General features: G+C 35.6%; 1 protein-coding gene across 1 annotated transcript in view; it reads left to right on the top strand.

The window, feature by feature from the left end:
- DLC1 (DLC1 Rho GTPase activating protein) overlaps positions 1 to 25,546 on the top strand; it is a 230,751-nt gene that overhangs the window by 50,777 nt on the left and 154,428 nt on the right. The window contains exons 3-4 of the mRNA XM_005433612.4: positions 7,641 to 7,790; positions 10,435 to 10,575. Coding sequence (XP_005433669.1) covers positions 7,641 to 7,790; positions 10,435 to 10,575 — 291 coding nt within the window. The remainder of the gene's footprint in view (positions 1 to 7,640; positions 7,791 to 10,434; positions 10,576 to 25,546) is intronic.

The raw sequence follows: 25,546 nt of genomic DNA, 5'->3' as shown, positions 1-25,546 counted from the left end.
GTCTGAATTTGCTTTTAAGAATGGGGTGTCTTAAGTGTTTATGCAGGAATCCAGACACCTGTAACTCTTATTCTTAAGCACTTCCAAACTGGATGAACAGACAGTTGCAGTCCGAATAACTTGTCATAGTTCAAATATCGATTTACAAATTATCAGTTGTACCGCCCAGATAAGTTAATTTCTAATATTATGGAAATTTAAGTCTTCAGTAAGACTAATTGTTTTACAGATAACAAAATTGTGATATAACATTTTTAATATTATAAAATCCAATGGATAATAATAGATAAACTCAGAGACTCAGTGATTTGTGACCATTTTACTCACATTTTCTCACATGTTGTTCCTTTCAGGTGATACAATTTGGAGTTTAGACTTTCCACAGTCTCAAATAAATTATTCTTAATTCATTTGATTTCAGTAGATATGAGCACCCCTGTGAGTGATCATTGGCATAATTTTTTCTGTCTTAATTTACTTCAAATATTTAGTCTGATAAATCAAAAAGCCTTTAAAATTAGGCTTAAATGAAATTACAGAGACCAGAACAGATATCCTAAAAGGAAAACCCTCCCTCTGATTTAACTGCAAAACTAAAACAAAACAAAACAACTCCCTTTCCACCAATCTATAAAATAGGGATATGAAATATAAGTACACAAATAGGCTCACTTATTTGTGTATTTGTAAAACACATGCCGATAGACACATATCCAAGCTAAATTTCATGTCACTAATGCTTATTTTCATTGCTGATGATTAAAAGTCACTGTTTTGCCATGATTTACTCTGATTTATAGCATAACAGGAAAGCAGTAAGAAGTTCACTGAAGTATTTTCTTGTTGATTTTACACAAAATTACTAGATCTGAAGTAGTTTTGCAATAATATAAAACATGCAGCATTATTTGTCTATCACTTACATTTACTTAATCAAAGTTCTATTTAATCTCAGTGTTTTTTCAGTCTATTAGTGCTCAGATTACTGTCATAGTATTCTCCAGAAAGCAGAAGTTTTTCTCCTCATATCAAATAGAAATAGGGTTCAGTAAACATAAACACTTGCATTTTGCTTACTTTGCTAAGCTATAGCTATAAAAGTGTAGTCGTGAGAGGTGACTTTTAGAAGTCGTATGATATTTATAATGTACAAAATATGAAGTTAAAGGAAGAAACTGGAAATTAATTCAATATTTTTATGCTGGAAAATGCATGATTAATGATTTTATGTTTAACTATATTTTTTTGCCACCGAGCAAAGACAGATTATGTTCATGTTCTACTCCATGCCTCTATGGAATGTGATTTTGGCAAATATTCATAGTCATAATCCTGACATGATGCTAAATTAGGAATGATTACTGAGAGCTGGGTGCCATCACAAAGGCTACTGTTTTGTAACTTTGTTTTTAACTTACTACTTTGTAACTCCTAAGGTAGAGATCTGGATTTCACCCATAATCTGTAGTTTATGAAATTGTATTGATATTTACATGTGTATACATATATATTTATACACGTACATATATATGTATACATATATAATTATATTATACATTGGATAAGATATATCACTTAGAGTTGTTAATTTTATGCTTGTTTTGCTTCTGTTGGTTACCTGAATTAGTGCCTCCAATTATTTTTTGCGTTAGTATTGCAGGAGTACTGGTATAATGTTAACACAGTAATGACAGTCTGAGAAGTCTGGCTTCTATTAATATCTACTTATGGTAACATGACATTAGCTAGAAAGCAACCCTGATTGACTTAGTTTCTTCTTACCGCCGAGCTCTTGTGTTTCAAGAGTAACCACTTCATGAGTAACTATTGCCTGCTGTCCCTGCTGAGTAGCCATGTAGTAATGATTCTTCAGAATGTATTGCCCCGAGTTTTTTGAGTGATTTTCCTTCTCATTAATAATCAATTGCTAAATTTCGTTATCAAAATAACATCTCTTCTAGATAGTTTATTTGGCTGACATGAAAAATGGAAAACTATAATCAAAACTGCCTGAACTAAAATAGGGCACAGCCTACAGGCTGAATATGTGTTTAGGCAAAAACAGCTGTAGGAAGGAAGTTACTAAAGAGGAATGCTTTTGTTTGTATTACATTAGCTTTGAACATGAAAGGTGGCAAGTCTCTACAGTGGAAATAAGATTAAGTTGAGGAGGCCGTATCTGTGAATAGCATGAGTTTGAAAGATCCTGTGAAAAATTAGAAAAATGGAGAAGCTTCGCCTCACTTCTAGTCCTGAAATCTTCCAATTACTGGAACTTATGAGCTTGGGTATATTTAGATTTTATGCTCTCTGTCATTTTCCAACACATTTTCCTCTTTTCCCCAGAGGGTGCAGCACTATCCCTGCAAGCACTGTGTTCCACAGAAGCAGCCATATTTTTTGTCTGGAAATATAAAAAGCATGTGTTTTGTTAAAAGAGTATGTTATTCAGAGGCTGATTTTCTGATGTAATTGTATTTATTACATTTCTTTTAAGGACATGCTAGTGAGACTCGTAATTACTACACTATATAGTAGTCAAGTGCCTCTGAAGACTTCACTTTTGCAAACATAACTTATTTGTGGGTTTAACAGGAATTAAAAAGTTCACTTAAACCTGTACTATTGAATACTTTATATTTGGAAAAATTAAGTCAGCTATCTAAAGTTCTGGTAAGAAAAATTAGGGAAAAAAAGCTACTTTCCCAAAAACTTGCATGAATGTGTAGGGATAGCTACATGCATGAACATGTGTCCTCACCTGTGCACGTGCAAGCTTATGCTATCTGTTCCATTTTCAGTCTATTCTAAATAATAGTCAAAAATATGATGCATAATAGTAATCTTACTGTGATTTTTTCCTGGTATCTAGGCCTTGTGTCTTATGTCAAAAAGGAAGAGAGCACTTTAGTTTTTTCATTGTGTTTAAATGTTCTTTGCCTGCAATGCCTCCAATATAGTGAAGAACAGGACTCTAAGATGATGCTGTAGAGTGTAAAATTTATGGAAAGATAGATTTCTTAGGTATTTTTCAATGTTTTTTGACTGTACACTGCAATGTAGAAGAATGAAAATTGCACATCAGATTTATACACCTGCTAGTAAAAATCAACAGATTAATTACAAAATAGCACATTTTGCATTCATCTTTGTTTTCAGCTCAGATGAAAATTTTCACAGTATAAAATCAGTGGTTTAATAACTTTATATTTTTTCAAAAGGGTACTTTTTAGCAAGGAGAGACAAGAATGAGTAATTTAATGCCATCTGAAATACATAGCATTAATACAAGATTTTTAAGTCAGTCCAGCTGGCTGCAGATCAAGAATACCAGAAAAAACTTAGCCAACTCTTTCCATAAAAGATCTCTTTCTTTTGTGGGTAATCAAGCTCACCTTGTCAGCTGACCAAAAGACTTACCTTTAGAAACCAAAGCCTCCAAAGAAATTAGGAGCATCTTGACACAAGACAGTCAGGGAGTGAGGCTGGTGGTGCCCTGATGGCCCTATAGGGGGCTGTTTGGGGTGGGACATTCTCTTCTCTCCTTAAGCACAAGGGACCCTGCTGACACTAATCGCAGTCTGCTCTCACCCAGAAACTAGCAGATGCTTTGAAAAGGAGCACTTACAGGAAAAGTGGGAGTGAATCAATCCTCCTGAAGGTACTAAAAGCAGAAAGTTGCTTTTGTACTAACTGCTTCTGTACAAAATTTTTGCTGTAAAACTAAAATAGGCTTTACTCTTAACAGTACAAACTTCTTTCCAAAAGGTACTCTTTGCTTCAGTTCTACTCAGCTGAAAGAGGTATGTGGGGAAAGGGATTACAATAGGAAAAGCAGCTACAGGAGGAGGAGAAAAACACAAATAAATACAGGGTTTAAGAGAGAAAGGAAGTGAACGGTGTCTGCTTCAATAGTTTTGCCATACCCTGATAAGAAAAAATGGATGTACTAAATCCAGGCTTAACTTGTGTTGTACTCCTTAACTGGTTTCTTTTGTTTGAGTTGGTTAAAATCATTGCAATGAAGTGATAATACAGGTGTATAAAACTTTTGCCACCTTAAAAAAAAAAAAGGGGGGGGGAGTACATTTAAGAAATACTCTGATCTCTGATTAATGCTGCCACTACATGTTTGTTCTTTATCCATCAAATGTTCAAAATAAAAAATATAACATTATGCACAAAGAATGTTATTTTCAGAAATTGCCAGGTGTTCTCCATGCAGAGTGCTATAGGGACATCATGTTAATAAACAAACTCTGTTTGTAAATGCAAGCACAAAGCAGCTTGTAGTAAAAAGATAAACAGTTGAAGACATAGGAGTACCCAGGGGGGAAAAAACAGTGCTATTCTTTTCAATAAGCTCCAAAGTTACGAAAGTGTCTAAAAGAGTGGGTGAATTTCATTTGCAACCATGTTATCAGAAGTGTTTTCATTTTATTAGCATTGTTTATTGATGATAACAAGAGGGCTTGTGAACTGCTTGTAAAAACATTTGGATTTCTCGTAATATGACCTTTACTTTGGGGTTTTAATACTTAATTTAAGAGTAATTCAAGCATCCTTCATTCTAGGAACAGTTACAGTGCTTTCTGTGCTAAATATGACTGTATTCATATTTAACTAGCTCCTTTATCACACCAATGAGGATGCAAACTAAAAGAAATATTGTTTCCTCCAGTATATGACCTAAGTATTTCCTCTTTGTGTGGAGACATGTTAAAAATAAAATTTCCATACAAATAACATCTCAAGTTGACCTAGTGTATATATTTATGATACCTTCCTGAATTGCCCAATGCAAATGCCTTAAGGCAGAAATTAAGGTTGTAAGGGTGTCTTTGACCAGGCACCTTCTAATGCCTGTTTTTACTTCATAATCATACAGGTAAGATTTCTGTATAATTCTATGAATGTTATCTATATTTTTGCATTCTAATTTGGAAGGTAACCAGCTATCAGTGGGGAAAATTGTGAAAGATTGGATGCAAAGGAAATACTGTGTTTTCAAAAGAAAACAAATTAATTGCTAATATCTTGCTGGCTTTAGTTCATATCACAATTCAGTAATAAAATCTCAGAATATACACACAAGGGAGATACAAAAAAGACAAATAGGCTATAAAGCTCCTGGAATTTTATTAGATAATATCAAGGGTAAAATTGTCTAAAAATAAATTAATCTTGAAATAATTTTTATTTAATGTGTTTTACTGAATTTTCAACTCAAGATTAGCCTTTTTTATTTGTATATATTAAACTTTTGGTATAGTGTTTAGGCTTTCATGTATACAATTTAATAGTGCCCTGGCCAAAGAGAAGGTGATTATTGTGTTATTCAGTAAATTGTAAAAATAGAAACTACAGTTAAAATGTTAAAACTTCTCATAACAAGGTTGATGTCAACAGCAGTCAGAGCCACAAACCATTGCTAAGACTTCTGAACAGGACAGCTGAACTCCATACTGATAATATTATTGTTTTCTGAAAGTGGTGTTTGCCTGCAAAGCCAGCGTGCTGTGTCAAGCCTGAATATAACTTTGAGCAATATTTTGCCACCTCATCATTTCAGCAGATTCTTCTCCAGCATCCTCAGTCTGCTACATACAGAGCAAGTTTATGCTTTTTTGGCAGGATAAGTCAAACAATTTGCTTGGGTAAAACTCCAGATATTTTTTTTTTTTTTTAAAGTAAAATGCCTGTTATCTCTCTAGTCTGAAATAAACCCCACAAAAAAAAAAAATCCTAAAAAAAATCAGCCAGTCACTACCACTCATTGTGGTGTGGGAGTTAACTTTTGGGGTTTAAGTGTAAATTTTAGGTTGATTAGCCTTTCCAGTGGTATATTTCCAAGCAAAACCAATAGAAATAAATAGACAGGGGACTGTCTAAGAGGCTAGTTTTGGTAGCAGCACTGGCTCCACTCTGGATGGGTAAACTGGCTATAATCTCACCCACCATGGCAAATGTATCCCTATGCCAAAAGGAGGTAATGTCTCCTTTATTAGCACACCCCTATTTGCTCCGCTGGGCTTTCTGCACCCATGCCGATTAGATGAAACAACTGATATTTTCAAACTTCAGACATCAATTTAACATCAGTTAAAATGAAGATACATGGAGTTTCAGTGAATCATCCGGGACATTGTGTTTTCAGTTTGAAAGAAAGTGAAATTTAACTAATTTCACTGATTGCTATGTTGTTTTGAGGTAATAGTCTCTCAGGGTCATTCAAAACTCAGTTCAGGTTCATCAGGAGGTCCTGAAAATTCTTCAGCTTTTTCAGTAAACCAATCCAGAACATCATGTTGTAATAAAATTTAAATACAGCTTTCCTGGGTTGGGTCTTTGCTATGAATGTTGCTCATAACTCTGCTACAGACTGACAGATTTGTATTCCTGCTTTTCTAAGATTTAGTTAACTAGCCTTCATCACCTCTGTCTTCACATAAAGACCATGTAGGCCATGTTTTATATGACTATATTATCTGTACAATTCCTTTAATTCTAGCAGGAATCATTTAATTCGTGTTTTGCAACACCTTTGAAGCAGTCAATCACTAATGAAATCCTAACTGCAGAAATTGCTGTTTAGCCTGAAAAACAGTTTAATGACTATCAAAAAAGGCTGATTTTGGCATTTATATTACCCACTTTTTGGACACAATGAAGTAATTATAACATCTGCATTTCTATTTCTTGAGAAGGATTTACAAAAATATTATTTCTCAGTTAATGGAACTTCCTATTTTCTAACTTTCTATTGTGAAAACCTGTACAGGAACCAGGGAAGGTTTTTCATATTCCTGAACTTTGAGGCAGACTAGTTGGTTAACTTCTGTGTTAACTCTCTATATAATGGGGAAAGAGAGGGAGGAACTCCTTGAGAGCATTATTTAGTCCATCCAACTGAAGATCTTGCTTTGAGTTGCTCTTTGGAGGATCATCTCTGTCTCAATTTGTTACAAATGCAGTACAGGGAAATAAGCTGAATAAACTAGGTGTTTGACTGTGGTGTGAATAGCCCTCAACCTTTCCTCTTTCCAGTCAGAGGATCTACAATGCTGTGTCTACTACAATGTTAACGTATTTCATGTATATCAAGAATTTCCAACCAGAACAGAAATCTCTGTCAAGCACTGACAAAACATAGTTATGCTGATAAGTTCCACAAGGGAAAGTAGTTGTAGTTATCCTCAGCTGGCAAATGGCTTCTTTGAAATTCCTTCTCTCCCATTTCAATCATACATTAACCTTCATCATTTGTATTTTTCAATAAAATTAATTAATTTGGTGTGAATATGTGAAGGAGTGTTTAGAATCAGTAGCTCTTTAAAGAGTATGTGTATCAAGGAAATTGTAATGATGCATTTGCACCAAACAATTGTGCTTTTCTAAAAATTTAATCGCTATAGTTGATGTATATTGAATATTAATACGGAGTTTTCCCAGCAGTAAGTCAATGCTCAGTGAATTAATTACATAAAGGGTATTTTAAAAAAAAAAAAAAAAAAGAATTTTTCTGATTATTATTCAATGTACTTTTATGCCAAATTAATAAACAAAGCTTTCTTAATTTAAGCTTATTCTTTCCAAGTAATGTCATTTCAGATTTAACAATTATATGTTCTGTTCCTTAGGAAGTAACGGAAGATCGGGATCAATCACGACTGGATTCAATGGTGCTGTTAATTATGAAACTGGACCAGCTTGACCAGGATATTGAAAATGCTCTCAGTGCAGGCTCCTCCCCATCCAGCACCCCGACATACAAACGGAGGCATATACCTGTAAGCTAGTTTGCTAATCTTTCTTATTTTTCTAAGAAAAATCTGGGTTTATTTCAATTTTTATTTTTCTTTTCATTCATTCCTCACATTTATTGGCTCCTTGGTTTCAGAACTAAAGCTCTTTTTGTAAAGATTTTTGTCTTGTATTTTTGTTTGAAGGCAGTAATATTAGCATCCAGTATTTCCTTTTGGCATCATTTCATAAATGAGAGTTTCAGAGCTCCCAGGTGAAAGAAAGGGAGATCAACAAGATTCAATAAATGTCTGGCACTCTAATTATTGCTTACTATACATGAAGATTCAGCACAGAGTCAGGATCACACCAGTCTCAGAGCGTATGTGTATGTGTCATTTGATATTAAATAGCTAGAACTGAAAGTAAGTCTGAGCTACACATCTTGCTTTTCTGCTAGTGGGAGGGTCCATGAAATTTTTGGCATAGACACACTTATGAAATCCTCTGTCATTCAAAATAAGTTTCTGGGCAAAACTGTGCACTTTAATTGCTTAAATTTATTTAATTCTTTTCTTAATTTAAATGTGACGATTCCTTGCTGAGAGTAGTCTGAATGGAGACTGGACAGCTCACAAACATGATTGATGTGTTCTTTTTTTCTGAAAAATGTTTACACATGTAACTATGAAGAACAAGAACATGAAATGGCTGACCCGAGGTGTTCTCATGCAGGCTTCCTGTTAATTTCACCCACGTGTGCTGCAGCTGGTTTTCAATTTAAGAAACCTGAGAAATACAGCTCTAAGATCACTAGGCTAACATTCAGATATTCAGATCTTTTTTTTTTTTTTTTTTTTTTTTTTTTGTTAGTGGCATTTTCTTTTAAGTAATGAAGGGTTATTCCTATTGAAGCCAGATTTCATTATTGCTATATAGACAAGTGAGTGGTCTGTAGGTGAGAAAAGCTGTATTTAAGTTTCAGTTTGGTCAGCTGAAGATTATATAAATATATAATTTTTAAAGGACATAACATAATTACACTTTTAATAGTTAAACATTTTTCTCCTGGGCATCGATGTTCTCACAGTATGTCCTTAAGGGTTGATGCCACAGGAAAGCTGAAATATGATATTAACGTCTGCTCTCTGTATCTCACCAACCCATGTCAGCATTTTAACTAGTTTCTTACAGCAGTAAAGAGGGTTGAGGCAATCTGTATAAGTAAGCCTGCATGATAATCAGAGGTGGTACCTGTTTCCATGCTGCAAAGCAGCCCTCCAGAAAGACAGCTTGCATCAAACATGTTATATATGCTACATATGCAGACTAATTTTCTACGAATTTTTGAGCCTTTCAGTATTACAAATCAGATGATCAAAAGATTTGGTTTTCAGGATGTTTATGCATTGTGTTCAGTCTCATATCGATTTTATAGTAACAAAGCATTTGAATGTGATGCAAAAACATGGGTAACAGGGGAGGGAGCAGGGTTCTGGACCGTGGCAGCATAGCTCTGCTAAGCAGAAGCTTCTAAAGAGTACCCAAGCTGACTTCTGCAGAGGCATTTCCATGGCTCTGCTGCATTTCCTGTTGTTTCACTTGCAGAGTACTCACTGGCAGGAAGTATCTGACTCAAATTCATGATCCTACCTAGAGTGCAGCTTTCTCCCTAATTTCTAACCCTTTTCAGAAAACGGCACGTTTGCGTACTTGCTTAGAGGCACCTGTCTAATTGGCAGCTTCAGTTTGGCAGACCAGAGGCTTAACTGGAATTATGAATCAAAGGGTTGCCACTTCTTTCCAGTTCAGGAGCAGAACCCCTGAGATGTGTCTGCTCCGTATTTTGCCTATTCTAGGAACTTTCTGTTAGGAAACTGAGGCTTTGTCAGCACAGATTTGGCTGGGGTTAATAGTTCAGCCTTTTTTTTGTGTATTGTGTAGCTGTATTCATGCAGGCTGCACCTTGGCTAATAATCCTGACAGTATACGGCTGGTTCTACACATAGCCAGCTCTTTGCCAGACATGTGTCACAATTTATCTGCAAGCAGTATAATCCCCTGCCCTCAGTCTATGCAGTAAATCAAGCAAGCCCTGTATTTTTTATTTCCTCAACAATAAAACATACTATATTTCTGCTTTTTATTCTCAAAAAAGGAATGTAATCAGTGTCATTAAAAGTAAGGGCATTTTAACCAGAAATAGCATTTGGCTGATAAGTGTCTGCTGATTCCAAAAAAGCTAGGGAGCTGTACCTCTGAATTGTATAAACTCCTGGATGGTGATGTCATTTCAGCTGTGTAATGGTTTACAGATGTTCACTGAGCTTGCAATGCTGCCAGAGACAGAAGGTGGGAGCACACAGGAAATACTGAACATCAGAGAAGAATGTCAGACTTCTGCAGCCCCAAACTGATTTTTCTTACCTTGCATTCTAACATTTAGGGGAATTATAGCTTTGATGTTAATGGTGATTTATAATTTCAGAACAGCAGCTAATGCAAACCACCACACTGAAGAGGACAGCAAGTGTATGTGTAGGTAATGGAAAAGAACAAGGGGAATTACTCTTCCACAGAGAATTAAGCATATACATTTGAGTGAGCCTGTCTAAACACTTCCATTATTTAGAAGAACTGGACTTTTATTTCATATTCACATTTACTAAAGAGACTTGCATTTGTTTACAGGATGTTGAATCTGGCTCTGAAAGTGGAGTGGATGTTGCTTCAGTAAGTCACTCACAAACAAACTTATCTCCTAACATCCATGCTCCTGACCTAGCATCTCCCTGTTTGGTAGCCAGCTCTGGAGCTAAACCAAAGGCTGGGGTGAGTACAAAGACTGTATTTTCTTAACTTCACTTATGATATTGGGTTGGAAGCGAAATAAAGATGTTTTATACTATTCATTACATGGATTGTACCACAGTATATGTGTGACTGAAAAAAAGGACTTATGCTCTTTGTCTCAAGGTGCCATTTGAGTGGCAAACAATCCTAGAAGCTCCATGTTTAGAAACACACTATTACCAGCTGATGATTTTAATAAACTGAGGTTTTATGTGAGAAAATAAATTAAAAGAGATAGCCCATTTTACTTAGGAATAAGGTTTTATGAAGTGGTGTCACTTGGAGCATTTCCTAAATCTTGTGGAGGATGCAGCAGAGAAAAAGATGGTTGAATCACATAGCCTGATTTATGATTCCCAAATTCAGCCACCCTAGTCCTCCTGAGGGGCTTAACTGTTGTGTACTGCAAGCAGAGGTATTACCCCTGCCAAAGGGAGAATGTCATTCTAAGGCCAAATGTGGCAAGTGGTTTCACATGCTGAGGATCAGAGGGAAGCCTCCCCTTTCCTTTAGTTGCCAGTACACGCTGTGGTGAGGAAGGGCAGCTCTGAGAGCTCAGATATGGCAAGGAACCTCCTTCTGTATCCATTCATAGATACATATAGCTATGAGGAGCATGGTCCTTTCATTTGCCATTTCCATCTACTGGAGAATCCTTCTTCATAATGCTTCAGCCCTCAACATGTGCTGAAAAGCTTGGATGTCCTAGAAACTCCTGACATACTTTCTATTCCCTCTTGCACTTGCTGTTTCCACACCCTCAAGAGGCACAGAAATTTAGACTCTTCTAAACTTTGCCTAGGCTGAAAAGTCTTAACATAACTCCTGCTCCATCTGTCCACAAATTCAGCTGCTGCTGGTAACCAGACTAGCAGAAAATCTGGGATAAAATATTAAAACATAAAGTGTGGTTAACATAAGTATTTATGTTTATGACAAGTTTATAAAAAGTAAAATAGAGGCCAGTTGTCATTTAATGCACCACAATAATAGCAAGTTAACTAATGACTTTGATTAAGACAGTAACAAAAGTTCTAGTAAATATTTACATTTAGGATTGTTCATTTGTACAAAAATAAATTCACTTGTAATTTATCATCAGTGCATAACTTTAGCAAATAGAGAGCTCTGCACTCTGTCATTGCACACAATGTAGCACAACTTCTCAAATAAGTACATACGTTATGCTAGAAGGTGATATCCCATTTTGCCAGATCCTGAGAAGAGCACAGACACTCTCAAAGGTATTAAACATCCTTTTAAAATTTAGGGGTTTCTACTAATACTTGAGGAACTCTTAACAACTGGCTTTGCAGAAATGTGGTTCGCTTGCTTTGGAGTTAGATACTGTGTGTTAATTCACCTTTTATAAGTGTTTATTTGACGTTTTGCTCAGATGGATATATCAGGCTGAACATATCTGTGAATATTTTTTATTACATACTTTTTAATGTATATTGGAGATTTTTTTTTTACTTTGTAGAGTAACTGTGAATATTAATAAAATGTTTGCTGATGTGTGGGTTGTAGGGGTACAATACAGAACCCCCTTGTTTTAAAGTTTTCGAGAAGTGAAGCTAAATTTTCTCCAAATTCAACTCTCCTAAAGTTTTGCAGGCTGCAACTCACCACACTCTATAGTGGGATTTGGTGATGGGCTTTTTTAGCAACTATGTTCAGACAAAGACCATATTTTCATTTTTATCACAGTTAGGTTTGATAAAGGAGAAAGAAGTGGACCATTTTTGCTTGAATGTAGATCTGCATATTAGGAAAAACAAGATCCTGTCAGATATTTTTTTATTCCTTTTGGCTTTGGGCTTTCAGATTGACTGTGTACCCTTCTGATCACAAACAGACTGCTAATGTGTGCTGTAGTTTCAACTATTCAAAACTTCAGCCTGTTTGCCTACCTGCAGTCAAACTTTATTTGAAAGCATAAGTTTTCTTGAAACACACTAGGAGAAAATATCCCTTCAGTCTTACCCTTGTATATCTTTACCCTTGGTTTTTCATCTGCTGCTAGGTGCTTGACTGCAAATCCATATTAGTAGAAAAGAAGTTCCTGTGCTCTTCTTGTCACATTTAGTGTTCAGCTCTACCCAGAATGAATTTTTATAAATGGTATATTGAATGGCATGTCCTTGAAACACTGCCCAGAACAAGTGCAGTGTTTTATCTTCAAGGGACACTCTACTCATAGTTGTGTTTTGGGGTTTTTTTGTTGGTTTTGGGGGTTTTGTTTTTGTTTTGTCAGACTAGCTGATGTAGGAATAAATTTATTCTGCACTGGAAATTCAGCAAGCTACTTTTTAATGATAATGGATTGTTTCAAGGTTTGTGCTTCCTTTTTGGTGTTTGCAACTGCAGATCTTCAAGGATTCCAGATGCTTAGTCTCCAAGGACAACTTTTTTTTGTGTGTTTATTAATAATATGTAAACAGGAGTACAATGGCAATTCGCTACATTATAGAATGTTATGTGATATTTTTAAACAAACTACAGCAAACTGTTGACTGCATTAGAATCAGACTGTACAATTAAAACATGACATTGTGTGCAGTTTGGGAGGATAGGAATAATAAGGCAGAGATATCGGTTAAAATCTAGTCCATGATAAAGAACTTGTAAAATAGATTAACTACATAAGATCTTATCTTAGAGATAGGAAATTTGTGTACAGACAAACTGTCCATTCATGTTAATAGAGCTTTGTATGAATTTAAACCAAAAAAGGTTCTAACAATGTCACAAAGTGCTGGAACATCCATAAGCAGAATTTGGTTTGATAATCCCAGTTTGATAATTCACTCATAGGCTTACAGAAAATCAGGACATTTTAAATTTCCATGGGCAGATTTTATGAAATGTTAAACAAGATTTCTGGTAGCAGAGGTATTCAGATTTGTATTTAAAATTCAGTATCATTTATGATTTTGTTTGCAAATTAATGATAGATACTCTTTTAAAGAAAATTGGGTTGCAGATGTATTTACATACACAAGTTATTTAACACTTTACAAAAGTTCACTTATGGATAGCCAAATCCATTCTTGTCAGTATGAACGCCTGTGTAAAGTACACACACATACGAGCATACACATACATGTGCATACATACAGAGTACTCCTTACAGAACAGAGGCATACGGAAGAATAGGATTGTCCCCAGAGCACTGTAGAAAGGTGTTTCTGTAGAAAGGTTTCTCTATGATTCTGCCGGGTGCAACGTGAAAGCTTTTGATAGGCAGATGTACATGGTGTTTTGGGCTTATGAGAAGTACACAGTTGAATATCGTTCATCCTAAATTTAGGATGCCACTGTTACATTTCATGGTCGGGATGAAATAGCATAATGTGATGATTAGAGTGTTTAGTCCACAGTATAATGACTACCTCAAAATGTACGTTCGGCAAGGTGCACAAATGGACAGCGCTTGTGAAATCAGGATTCACATGAACAGGTACATTTCCTTCATAATTCAGGATTGGGTAGTAAGAAATATTTTTGGTATCTTTATATTGCTTATGTTTAGAAATTAAAGAATGTTCATGCTTCTATAAATAGCACATCTCTATGTTCTGGGGTTTTATTCACTAGTCTCCAAAACAGACAAGGATTTTTTACTATTAACACTTGAGGATATACACTTGGCAAGCATTAATCACATGAGAGTTGAAATCAACTTAAAAATATATTAAATCAACAGGCTTTTGCCCCAGTGGTCATGAGAAAGACTGGAAAATGGGATTGTCTGGTCTGGATTTGGAGAGCAAGGAATGTAAATATCCTGCGTGTCGTTACCTTCAACAAACTAATGCCACACATCTGGATACTTATAACCTTGTTCAACAATAAAGACCAGAAATAATTTCTTTTAAATTTTTACTTTATTATAAAAACAACATGGGGCTACAGAATTTAAAATGTTTCTTAATAACAAAAGGTAAGTTACAACAGCCTTCTCCAGCACCCAATTAAAAGCTAACTAGTTAAGGAAAGTGGAAAGCTTGAATCAATTATCATTTTCTTTTCTTTTTTTCCTAAATATAAAAACTTGGCTAAAGTACAATAGCAACTAAAGCCTAAAAATTGTGGCCAAATTTTTGTCCTTGAACATCTGCTCTGTAAAGCCTATCTATTTTCTGTTCAGGTGAAAAAAAATCAGCCATGATTATTTTCTAATGTTTTTCTTGGCAGTCCTATCACTCTTGCTTCAGCAGTGTCCAACTTAGAAAGCTGGACATCTTTAACCATGCTGTGCAAAGGTGATCAGAAATCTATTATCACCAGAAGAGCTGGTATCTAGGAGAAGATTGTTTTTCAAATTAACTGTAATGACTCATTTAAAATGCATTCATTTCTCAAAGTGATTTTAGGCACCAGTTATGCCTGCAAGTGCAAAATGACCTAGTCTGGCTATGCACTAGAATGGGATTCAGGTGCAGCTACCAATTTCAGTGAAGCCCTAGTGAGCTCAGGAGTCCACCTTCACAAGCATTGTTACTCAACTGGGACAAAAGGTTGCATTACTTAGAGGACAGTTTTGCAAACTTTTAATTTTTAGGTACTAAAATAATTTAGCCTTTCATATATGCTTTTGATTCATACTATGTTTTAAAATTCAGCTGTTTAGAGAAAGTCAAATCATTCTGTGAAGAATAACCTATAGATTTGTAGATTAAGAAATAGAGTTCAAGTTTCTTGCTACTTTACTATACTGTTTTTTAACTTATGAAAGAAGCTAAAATTTATGGTAAGAACAAGGAACTCTTGATTTCAGAATTACTTATTCATAAAGTATATCAGCAACTTTTGACATGTTTAAATTTCCTACTACATTATGTTTTATAGTAAATTCAATGAACTATGAGGTGTGCAAACACACACAGAGTATGTCAAAGAATTTGTGCAAATTTTCCACAGTGGGTCATGCCACTTGAAAGGTTGGTCACTAATACCTTTATTTTATGTTTACATATTTATTAAAGTCCTCATCATTTTTCTAAATTTTGCTGCTATTATGATGTTCCTTGAATTCTTATTTTACTCATTCAGGGAAAACTGGAAGTTATTCTGATAAACATTAGGGAGAAAGACTCTTACTATGAAACAAATAGAAGATCAGAGAAGACTTCTCAGGACCTGACCATGTAGATTAAGCTAGAATTGCCTTTCATATCTATGTTTTAAAAAAGGGGGTTTTGAAAACAGAGTAAGACAATTAATTATGAAAGTAAATTTTAACACAGTCACATTTTCATTTGAATTCTAACAGCCTGTTATTTCACCCTACAAGAATATTTTTTCAACACATAAATTGCCATGAAGCTACATTTGCCTGTCATGTAGTAAATAACAGCAGGATTATGCTGTGTTTCTTTTATGAATTCACAAAATTTTTCTTTGACTTCAGCTTATTCCCCAAAGGAATCTGTATTCTCTTTGAAGTATAACTTCCTATGTTAATCACAAGTGTATTTTTTTTTCTCAAATGAAAGAATCAGCAAACTGCAAATGGCAAAGGTGCTTTTTGTTCTGTGAAGTCTTTTAAGCACCATAAATCTTAAAGGTGAACGCTTTTTTGCAATGAAAGTAAGCTCCTCATAGAACTTGAACCAAAACTGCTGAATCCAGTTACGACAACTTCAAGAGTACTGCTGTGGTCAGGGACAGTCTCTCTCAATCTCTCTCTCTCTCTCTCTCTCAACCCCCCTCTCTCTCCCTCTCTGTCCCTCAGTATTGATTCCTGAGTGATCAAAGTGTATGGAAATTCACAGTGCAATGAAAGGTGTGCCATTTTATACAGCTGCAGTATAGTCCAGGAAATACATGTATTATTTGGGCTGTCCGCTTTTGTTTCCAGCTTCGATCCCAACACAGTATTAGGAATCTAAATAAACGCCCAGGTTGTGAAGTGCTCAGCATAAAGACTTGTAAAGCTTTCCAAGATGTCAAGTTGTGCATTTACATTTTTGTCTCTTCTTGCAACTTGTTTATAGCAGCTATGCTTATATACAGGTGGTTTTTTTCTCATGTTTTCCTCCTTTCTGTAGAGTTGCTGACACTATTCTTCGACACTGTATGAGTCTGGTTACATACGATAACTGTTTTCATAAAAGGAAGCAAAAGTTTGTGTCTGGTTACATACGATAACTGTTTTTATAAAAGGAAGCAAAAGTTTGTGACTATTTCAGCAGTAACATTGCTAATTGTACTCTTTCTAACGTTAAGTACATCTTTTCACTACGTACTGCCATCTGGTGCCTCGCGGTTGTAAATGAAGGGCATTGGATGGGGGACATCGGGTATTTGCACCATGTCAGGCAGTCGTGCCAATTAGAACATTTCATAATTGAACACACAGACTTGTCGTCTTTACCAAAAAAAAACCCCACAAAACAAACACACAAAAAAACACACACAAAAAAGGAAAAATCTTTGTCTTGTACAGATGTATTCTAAATATTTGTAAGATATGATAGACTGAAGGTTGACATTTTTCTGTGGGAATGAAGTTTTAGTGGAAATTATAAAGGATAGGCTATTTTTAGAGATGTTAAAAAAATTCCAATTAGCCCTAAAAAGAATTGATTTTATAATAATGGAGGAAAAATGCGGCTCTTAATGGATTTAAGATGTTTGGAAGCTTTTTAGATTAATCCTTTGAACTGTAAGTTTTATATTAGGAATTCCTCATTTTATATCCACACATGCAATAATTTATTTGTACATTAAGTTCTGGTATTCATAAAAATCATATCCTCTTTTCAGCCAGCTACATAATTACTGACACAACATAACATCTCAACTGCATGTGTACTACCATAGGAGGCATGTGGGTTTGAGAGCAGTAAGTCTCTTATACTGGAGTGTTATGGTTCCCCTTGGCATGTTGCTTATTGCTTAAAGTGGACCCGACTGGGAGGAAAAAATACTGAACATTGCACAGCCTCCCTGGAAGACAGTCTCTGTTTTGAAAAATCCAGAGTGGTTTTCATTTTTTCTCATTTTATACAAGCCTCTTGTGTCTGAGAATAGGAAAAAAAATCTCTGTAAGAAAAATTCACAGTAAGTTAATAATCATACCTAAGGTTGCCAATATTCAAGTAGTTCAGTAGAAAATTGTGAGCAAGGGTGTATTTTTGTTTAAAGTTATCATGCTTAAATATGTTACAGTCTAATGTGTTATGGTTCTGTCCACCTACACTCTTATGGTCTAAGAGGTCAAAATTTTTCAGAACAGCCTAGACCTCTAAACATATCTTGCATCTTTTCTGTATGAGCAAAAAAAGCTGAGGAAATTATCATTTTTAGTCACAAAAAGGAATGTTATTGTGGTAGGAAATGTGAAAGTTGCTCTCTGACATCCTGTTTGCATTTAGGCCTGGGCAAGACAATTCCAAAACTCTCAGAAAGGAGGGCAACCCATGTTTTGCACTACTATTTCTTCACTGCAGGTCAAACTTCAAATCAAATCTGTTGTGTTCTTGTACATCAGCATTGTGCTTATTAGTACTGCCATACATCTGAGAAATGAAACCTGAAATCTGTGACTGGAGGAATTTTATTCTGTTGCTCTCAGCACCAATACCTTTCAATGTAGCTTAAATTTAAATACTCAGGGCTTAATAGCAGGAAATCATTTTTAAATGATCATGAGCAGATGCAGAGAAAGAGAGCTTTCCAGGTTCTCTAAGAACCATACAAACTCATACAATTTAAAATTTCAGCTTCCATTTAGTTTGCGTTTTTTAAACCTCATTCTTCAATCAGTTAAATGCATTTTCTCACAGGAATAATTCTGTTTAAATCAACACGACTGTGCATGTCAGAAGTGTTACATGCATGAGTAGGTGGATATGCTTTTTGCAGAATTATGGCCTTGTGTCATAGTTAAAAGGTTTAATGGTCAGAATGATTTACCACAAGGACACAGAATATTTCTCCCAATGCCATGCTTCTGGTATCTTAAAAAATATATACAGAAAAATCATAAGTGACCTTTCCCAAGCATCAGAAAGGTTCCTTCATGACCACTATGACTGTATTCAAGGAGTTGACTCATGCTGCATTGATTAATGAGTATTGGTCATGTAGACATTCACCACAGGGCAGCCTGAGTTTGCATTCAGGCTGATGATATAAATGAGTCATACATCCTACAGGTCCAAACAGATGTGTGATGCCTAGAAGAATTGCTAGTGCCCCATCATACAAAAGTCAAGAGAGTCAGTTCTATGCATCAATTGTCAATGTACCAGTAAGATAACATTGTGACTTCAGCACTGTCAGGTACTGTGGTCTGAAAAACGTGTGAAGCTACTGCATAAAGATGATAATAGGCTGAATTTCAGCAAAGAAGGTGTCTCAAATAGAGGCATATCCTAAGAGCTGAAATGTGAAATGCAGGAGTTTAGGCTGATATTCTAAATTACTGTGAAACTATGGCGGGGGAAAGACATTTTCTATTTAGCTTATGAATAAAGAAGTTCTGGAAAACCATACAAGTAATAAAAAATCAATTATTCAGAACATTTCTTCTGGAATTCAGTACTTTTTCAAAATTAATGACTATGATAGCCAAAGTACGCCACCTCACCAACTTAGAATTCTCCCTCTGATTTATGGTTATACATCCTAGGATAGTCTAGGCAGGAGCTGAGGCTTGTTCTAGGAATGAGCTAGACATTAGCAAAAACTTTAAGGGAAAATCGTGAAGTTTGAATATTACTTTTAAGTAAATTTACCATTATTTTTAATAAGAAATATACCTTTTGATGCAAAATTGAATAAATAATAAGACAAAAGTATTTGTGAGTATAGCTCCTTATTCTGAATTACATAGTTCAGTCCTTGCTATTTGAAAATTGGTATTAGTGAAGATTCATGTGATAGATTACTGACTTGGGTTTTGGGGGAATGACTGTTCTATGTAATATCTAACAAAATGATTCTACACATAAATAAATCAGTTTAATTATTAGTGTATTTTTCAGTCAGTATTGAAAAATGGCACATTCTGACTTTGATAATCAGATGATTTGACTGAAAAAAAAAAAAGTATAAGCAAACATTTATAAGGCACCTATTGACTACCCTGTTGTTCCCAAAATATTGTTTATATTGTGAAAGAAAAGAAATATGCAGACATCAATTTGCAAGTGGAAAAGAAATCAGTTTGTCTACTATACATGGATAAATTATATAACCAGTTCAGTTATTTGTGCCCCTTTCAATCAAATAGTTGCCTCTCATGATGACACCCTTACTGCCAGGTGCCTTATCTTCCTCCAGTGGCTGGTGGATATCCATATACTATCTCATGTGCTAGCACATTCCAGGTGAAAGTTATAATTAAATAACTTCTTCTAAAAGCTATTTGTAACTATTAGGTTAAAGGGTTAGCTTAAATATTATGGTGATGGAAACAGTGGGTGGACACTGACATTCCCTTAGTTTAAGATAAAGAGCCTAAAGAAGTTTCAAAACATAGCGAACAGCAAAATTTAGAAGAGCTTGCATTGCCACTGTGTTGAGTGTTCCGTATTATTAACCATAGGCTGATTTTGCAGACTAGCAGTGTGTTGAGGACAGAGATGGAGCCATGTAAATTTCAATGTATTTACACTTAAAGAAATGTTAAAGCTTATAAAAAAATATTGTTCTTCATAAGTAAATCTTTCTTTTATATGAAATCACTAGGACAAGGCTCAGTTTCTCTAGCCATTCAGAAATGGTAGGTTTGATAGAATAACAGAATATCAATGTCTTCCTTTACTTAAACAACTCCTGAAGTTATGAGTTGGTTGAGTTTGCTGGGCTTTGCTTTGCATGGCAATATGTTCTAAATGTGAGACACCACCTGAAATGTTCCTATTCATTCTCCAGTTTTATTGCCCGATAAGTTTAGTGATAGTCTCTCTTCTGTGCTCTTCCATATAGACTGAGTTGAATCCTTACCAAGTTTCCCCTTTTTTTCTTGAAGTAACTTAAATATGTTTAACCGGATGTCAGTATGAAATTTTCACTTTTTCAGCACCTGCCAAGAAAAGCTTACATGACATTTATGTCATTGTGGGGATTTTTTAAAAATACTTTGTAAATTTTCTCTTTCAATTTGTAATCCATATAGTGCATCTCTACATTGAAGAATTTGAATCCCATAATCCAGCTCTGAATTATAGTCGCACGCATGAGCAAAGATGAGCAAAACTTTTAAATCACTGTCAGAAGCCTGTGAGTGGAAAATTGCTTCAAAAGATGTAAACTCATTTTAAAGCCAATGGAGTAAATAATTTATTCCCCCTGAAGAAAAACAAAGTCCACTAAGTAGTTTTATTAATACATTTTTGTTGTATTGTTTAAATTGCTCTAATGCAGAGGTGTATGCATCTGAATTGAGTTGCGTTAGTTTTGGTATGAGCCAACACTTGCAAAAGAGATCACTGCAGGAGATGGTGATTGGTATAGGTGAGGTACATAGAAAGTAATCACTACTTACAAACAAAGGACAACCTTTTTTAAAGGTTAAATCTGTGGAACTTACTGATATTTTTGAAGGTAAAAGTAAATTGATCTCAAAAAGTGTTTAGACTTCTTTTGGGAAAAAGTTTATAACCCATCAAAGCAGCAGATAGACTCTTCCATCTGTTATCATTACGGTCTTACTGTCAGTCACATGATGAAATCCTAAAGCAGGAGTTGCATTTGACTCAAGAGCCACAGTTTGCTGGCCTTTTCTGTTGGGCCTGTTGTTTGCAGTACATTAATGCCCTAGAGTTGCCAGTGGGACTGCCATGTTTTTATACACATCCTCTAATCTACTGCAGGTCTTGGGGAGGGGAAAATAGTCTACATTGATCCAATACATCACAGACATGCTCTGAACCATAGACAACTGGACATGGAAACCCTTACACGGGCTATTTCTCTTCTGTGGAAGCTTATTTTCTTGCATAGAGTATTATCTCAATATAACTTGACCTAGTGACGCATGCCTTTTCTGTTTCATGTCTGACAGAGCATTTCAGAGCAACCAATAAATGCCAAAAATTACTGGGAAACTTGAAAAGACGGAATCTGAATTCTCCTGTTAAAATTGTACTGAGATACATTGCAACAGTAATTACATCTGTACATCTCACCATTTTTAGAATTCTGTCTCTTTGAAAGGAAATAATTAGAAGATATGTTAGGGGATAAATTTCACCGTATACAGAAGATTAGCTTCAGGATTTTTAATGAAGTCCTCAATATAGTGTTGAAGAGCATCTTGTTGTGCTGAAATTAACAGAATATATTCTGCTTAAAAGCCTTTAATAAACAACATTGAAATAGAAATATTCATAGATTTGTGGATGTTTCCATCCTGTTCACTAATAACTTAATGAGACATCTTGAAATCTCCAGAAGATAGGAAAGAGGATTTCAGAAAGGGTAAGTAGGTCGCCTTGCTGGATAGTATAAAGGAGTGGAAAGGCAGAGGGCTGCTTGGAGACTTGCTGCAGAAAGCTAGGTTGCAGATTTTCTGGGAACTGGGACGAAGGGTCTTTAAAGCTGTGAAAAAACTTGAACTTTTTATCAGTAGACCAATAGGTGACAAAAGGCTGCAACTTTATTCAGTCCAAAAGTGCTGCACAAGATTTTCAGCTAGGATAAATTGTTGTTAGATGCTGAATTGTTGGTTAACTTGTAATTTGCCAAAAGCAACTTCAGTTTTGGGTTTGGATAACTCCATGTTATCCAAAGATGATATCTTTGATATCCAAAGATTTGATATGATATCCAAAGATGAAGAAATCCATTGTTTCTTTATCAGACTTTGAGTCTGATATTACATCTTGCTAGGAATCAGACCACTGGGAGAGAAGCAGTCAAACTAAATAGCACAGAATGACAATTGTGTTGTGACTAAGTGTCACAAGACCCTTACCTTCTCCCTTAGCAATTCAAGAGAAGGAAAAGGTCAGAGTGGTTTGAAGATGGAGAAAATAGTGTCATCCCAGGAGTTTATATGTAACAAAATGCTGGTTTAGGGGTGTGGTTCTGTCCCAGGCAATACTGCTTGCTTTCTCCTCTGCGTGACATTCATACAAGAAGGGGATTCAGATCACACAGCTGTCCCATGCTTACTATTGTCATGCAGAGCAGGTGAGATGCACTATGGTTGCAAGTATAGTGATCACATCTGAGCTGCTTAAAAACTATCAAGAAAACTACTGCTTTGAGCAACCCCTGTGCTAATCTCCAAAGTCATAACTATTAGTGACTATTTAAACTGATATTAAAAATGTTGTCCTGACAGAACTGGACCTGTTCAGTTTATTATAAAGTAGCATTACTTACTGTAAAATTGTTTTCAACTAATCTCCTAATATTAATAACCAAAAGTTTGGTGCTTGATGGGACTTCGGCCCATGTTGAGATGTTACGGAATTTGAATGCCTTTTGGAAGAACTGTATATATAAAAACAGGAAAGAGCAGAATGATTTTAAAATTATGCTTTAATTTAGCTTCATTATGCTCCTGAATCTTTAAAGTGGTGGTCTTTTCTGTTTCTTCTTCTTTTTTACTTTTTGATAGGTTTTTTTGTTGTTGTTTCTTCTTTCTTTTTTTGCTTTCTCCTTTTCTCTTTTTTTTTTATTTTCTCCTCTTTTTCTTTGATTTTCTTTTACTTTTCCACCTTTCTGACTTTTATTCCTGATTTGCATCTTGCATTAAAGTCAGGAAAGTTATTAACACCAAATCTGTATCCACCCTGCTCCAAATCTGTATCCACTTTGTCTTCCCCATGGTCCATCCATGCCTGTCTTTCACCAAATCAGTCCAGGCAAGATCACTGGCATGGTTTTGCCTGTCCCTAGAAGCATTTGAATTAGTTCACTTCTTACATGCAGCTGGATAACATGTCTACCTGCGGCTTGACCAAGGTAGAAGAAATACGAGCATTTATAGCAAACATAGGTATTAGATGTTTTCCAGGCCATGTGCTGAAGACCAATGCCTTTGGGGGACAAGTACATCACTAATAATCGTTGTTTATGTTGTCAGTCTTGTTAGTACTGAATTCAGCTTCCACGAATCCATGTCTCCACTTGCATCTGTGGTTATTTTAAGTGTGTTATCAGATATGTGATTTGGGGGGGGATTTGTGATATCTGAAATAATATGCATTTAGATGAAGAGGGAATATGTAAAACCTCAAGATAGAAAAGCTGTATTAAGGGGAAAGAAACAATGTAATATGTAAATATGCCTTTTGGTGAGAATTTCCTGTGCTTTATTTAAGAAAGAATTTCAGGCTTGAGTCCAAGACAAATAAGAGAACACAGAATGAGGGGACGAAGACAGAATTTGAGTTAGAAGAGTAGTGACAACAGTTTAACCTCTCTACCAGTAGATGGAGAGCACAGGAAAGCAGAAGCATGCACATGAAGGAGGAAAAAACCCTTGCATCAGCTTCTTGTAGGGGGTGAGAGATGAAAGAAGAGAAATGCAGGGGTGGGGGGGAACATTGCAAAGTAGGAAGTTGGAAAAACTGGTTTCTGAATTTAAAGAGGAAATTACAACACCTATATTATCAGCCTGTTGGTAGTGAATAAATATCTAGATTATCTTCTTTCGTGACTTGTACACAGTACTCTCTACTCCTGGAACGTGGTTTGAAAATGTGGCATGAATAGTTTGCATTACTGGAACGGAAGAAATCCATGTCTGCCTTTTCAAGCACTTTCCAGACACAGACATGCTGTGAGTGACATCATGCAAAACCATTTCTTCTTGTTCTTTACATATGCCTCTCTTGTAAGGAATTCTCTTGCTCCTGCGCTCTCTTTCTCCCTGTCTTTTGCCCTCTCTTTTTCTAGCCCTCTGATATGTCTCACTCAGTGCTTTTTCTCTTTTTTTCTTCCCTTTCCTTTCCGTCTTCAAAACCAGGGTGGGAGCAGGGAGCAAGGGATCTGGTTAGCTCTGTGTTTAATAGTTGAAAGAGCTTGGTTTGGGGTTTTTTAATGCACAAAAATTCCTCTCAGTGAGACATGCCACACATTCTGATCTCTCCCCTTCAGGCAGTTACACACTATTAAATATGGGGTTGGAAATGACACGTGTCTGGAAATACAGAAATGAAACAGCCTTCCACTTTCTGCACTGCATTATACAATGAAGGTGTTGTAAATTGTTAATTGAATGGCATGGGCTTCTAGTTTGTTGGGCTTTCTATAAATAGAAACTGTACATTCCAGTGTGCTGCCCCTTTTTATTTCCTTCAGATTAACTACTGTACTTTGAACCTTTCTGTGTTGTAACATAGAGATTAGCAAAGTTTTTAGCTTGTCTCTTTATTCCCTGAAACATATCTTGCACTCTGAAATTTTCTTCTATTTGCCTTCTCTTACTGAACCATCTTTAAGGCATTTTTGCACTATCCTTATTTTAAAAAAGAAGTAAAATCCAAGCAACCTATAATGGTACTTAAGGCATTCCCTATATTCTACAACCCAATAAATAGTGAAATATGATTATTGTATATTAAATAATATTGCACACATTACGTAAAGATTAATAGTTAACTTACTGCCATGCAGAATACAGAAAGGCAAACAGGGTACTGCTCAAGATGGAAAGTGATCCTTTGGTCTTCCAAAGTAACTCTGAAATTTTGGGTTAACACTCTGAGAGACAATGTTGTCTGTGCGTGAATGGCACTAGACTGGGAAGTTTATTCTTCCATAGCAGTCTGTCAGGTGAACAAAAACCCCATATGAGAGGCGGCCAGTGAGGAAATATAAGCCATTGAGAGTGAAGACTTCAGTGTGAAAACTGATTAGAGTTTCATTTCAGAGAAAGGAGAGGAGCAGATGATGGAATTAATGTCTCAACAGTCCATGATGCTGCAGAATCCTTGCACTCTCTTTACAAATTTGTATACTCTCAGTCCAGCATATT

This window comes from Falco cherrug, chromosome 1 (assembly GCF_023634085.1).
Source record: "Falco cherrug isolate bFalChe1 chromosome 1, bFalChe1.pri, whole genome shotgun sequence".
NCBI classification, from domain to species: Eukaryota; Metazoa; Chordata; class Aves; order Falconiformes; family Falconidae; genus Falco; species Falco cherrug.
Note: the sequence above shows the minus strand (reverse complement) of the source record. Positions and strands in the feature narration are given on the sequence as shown.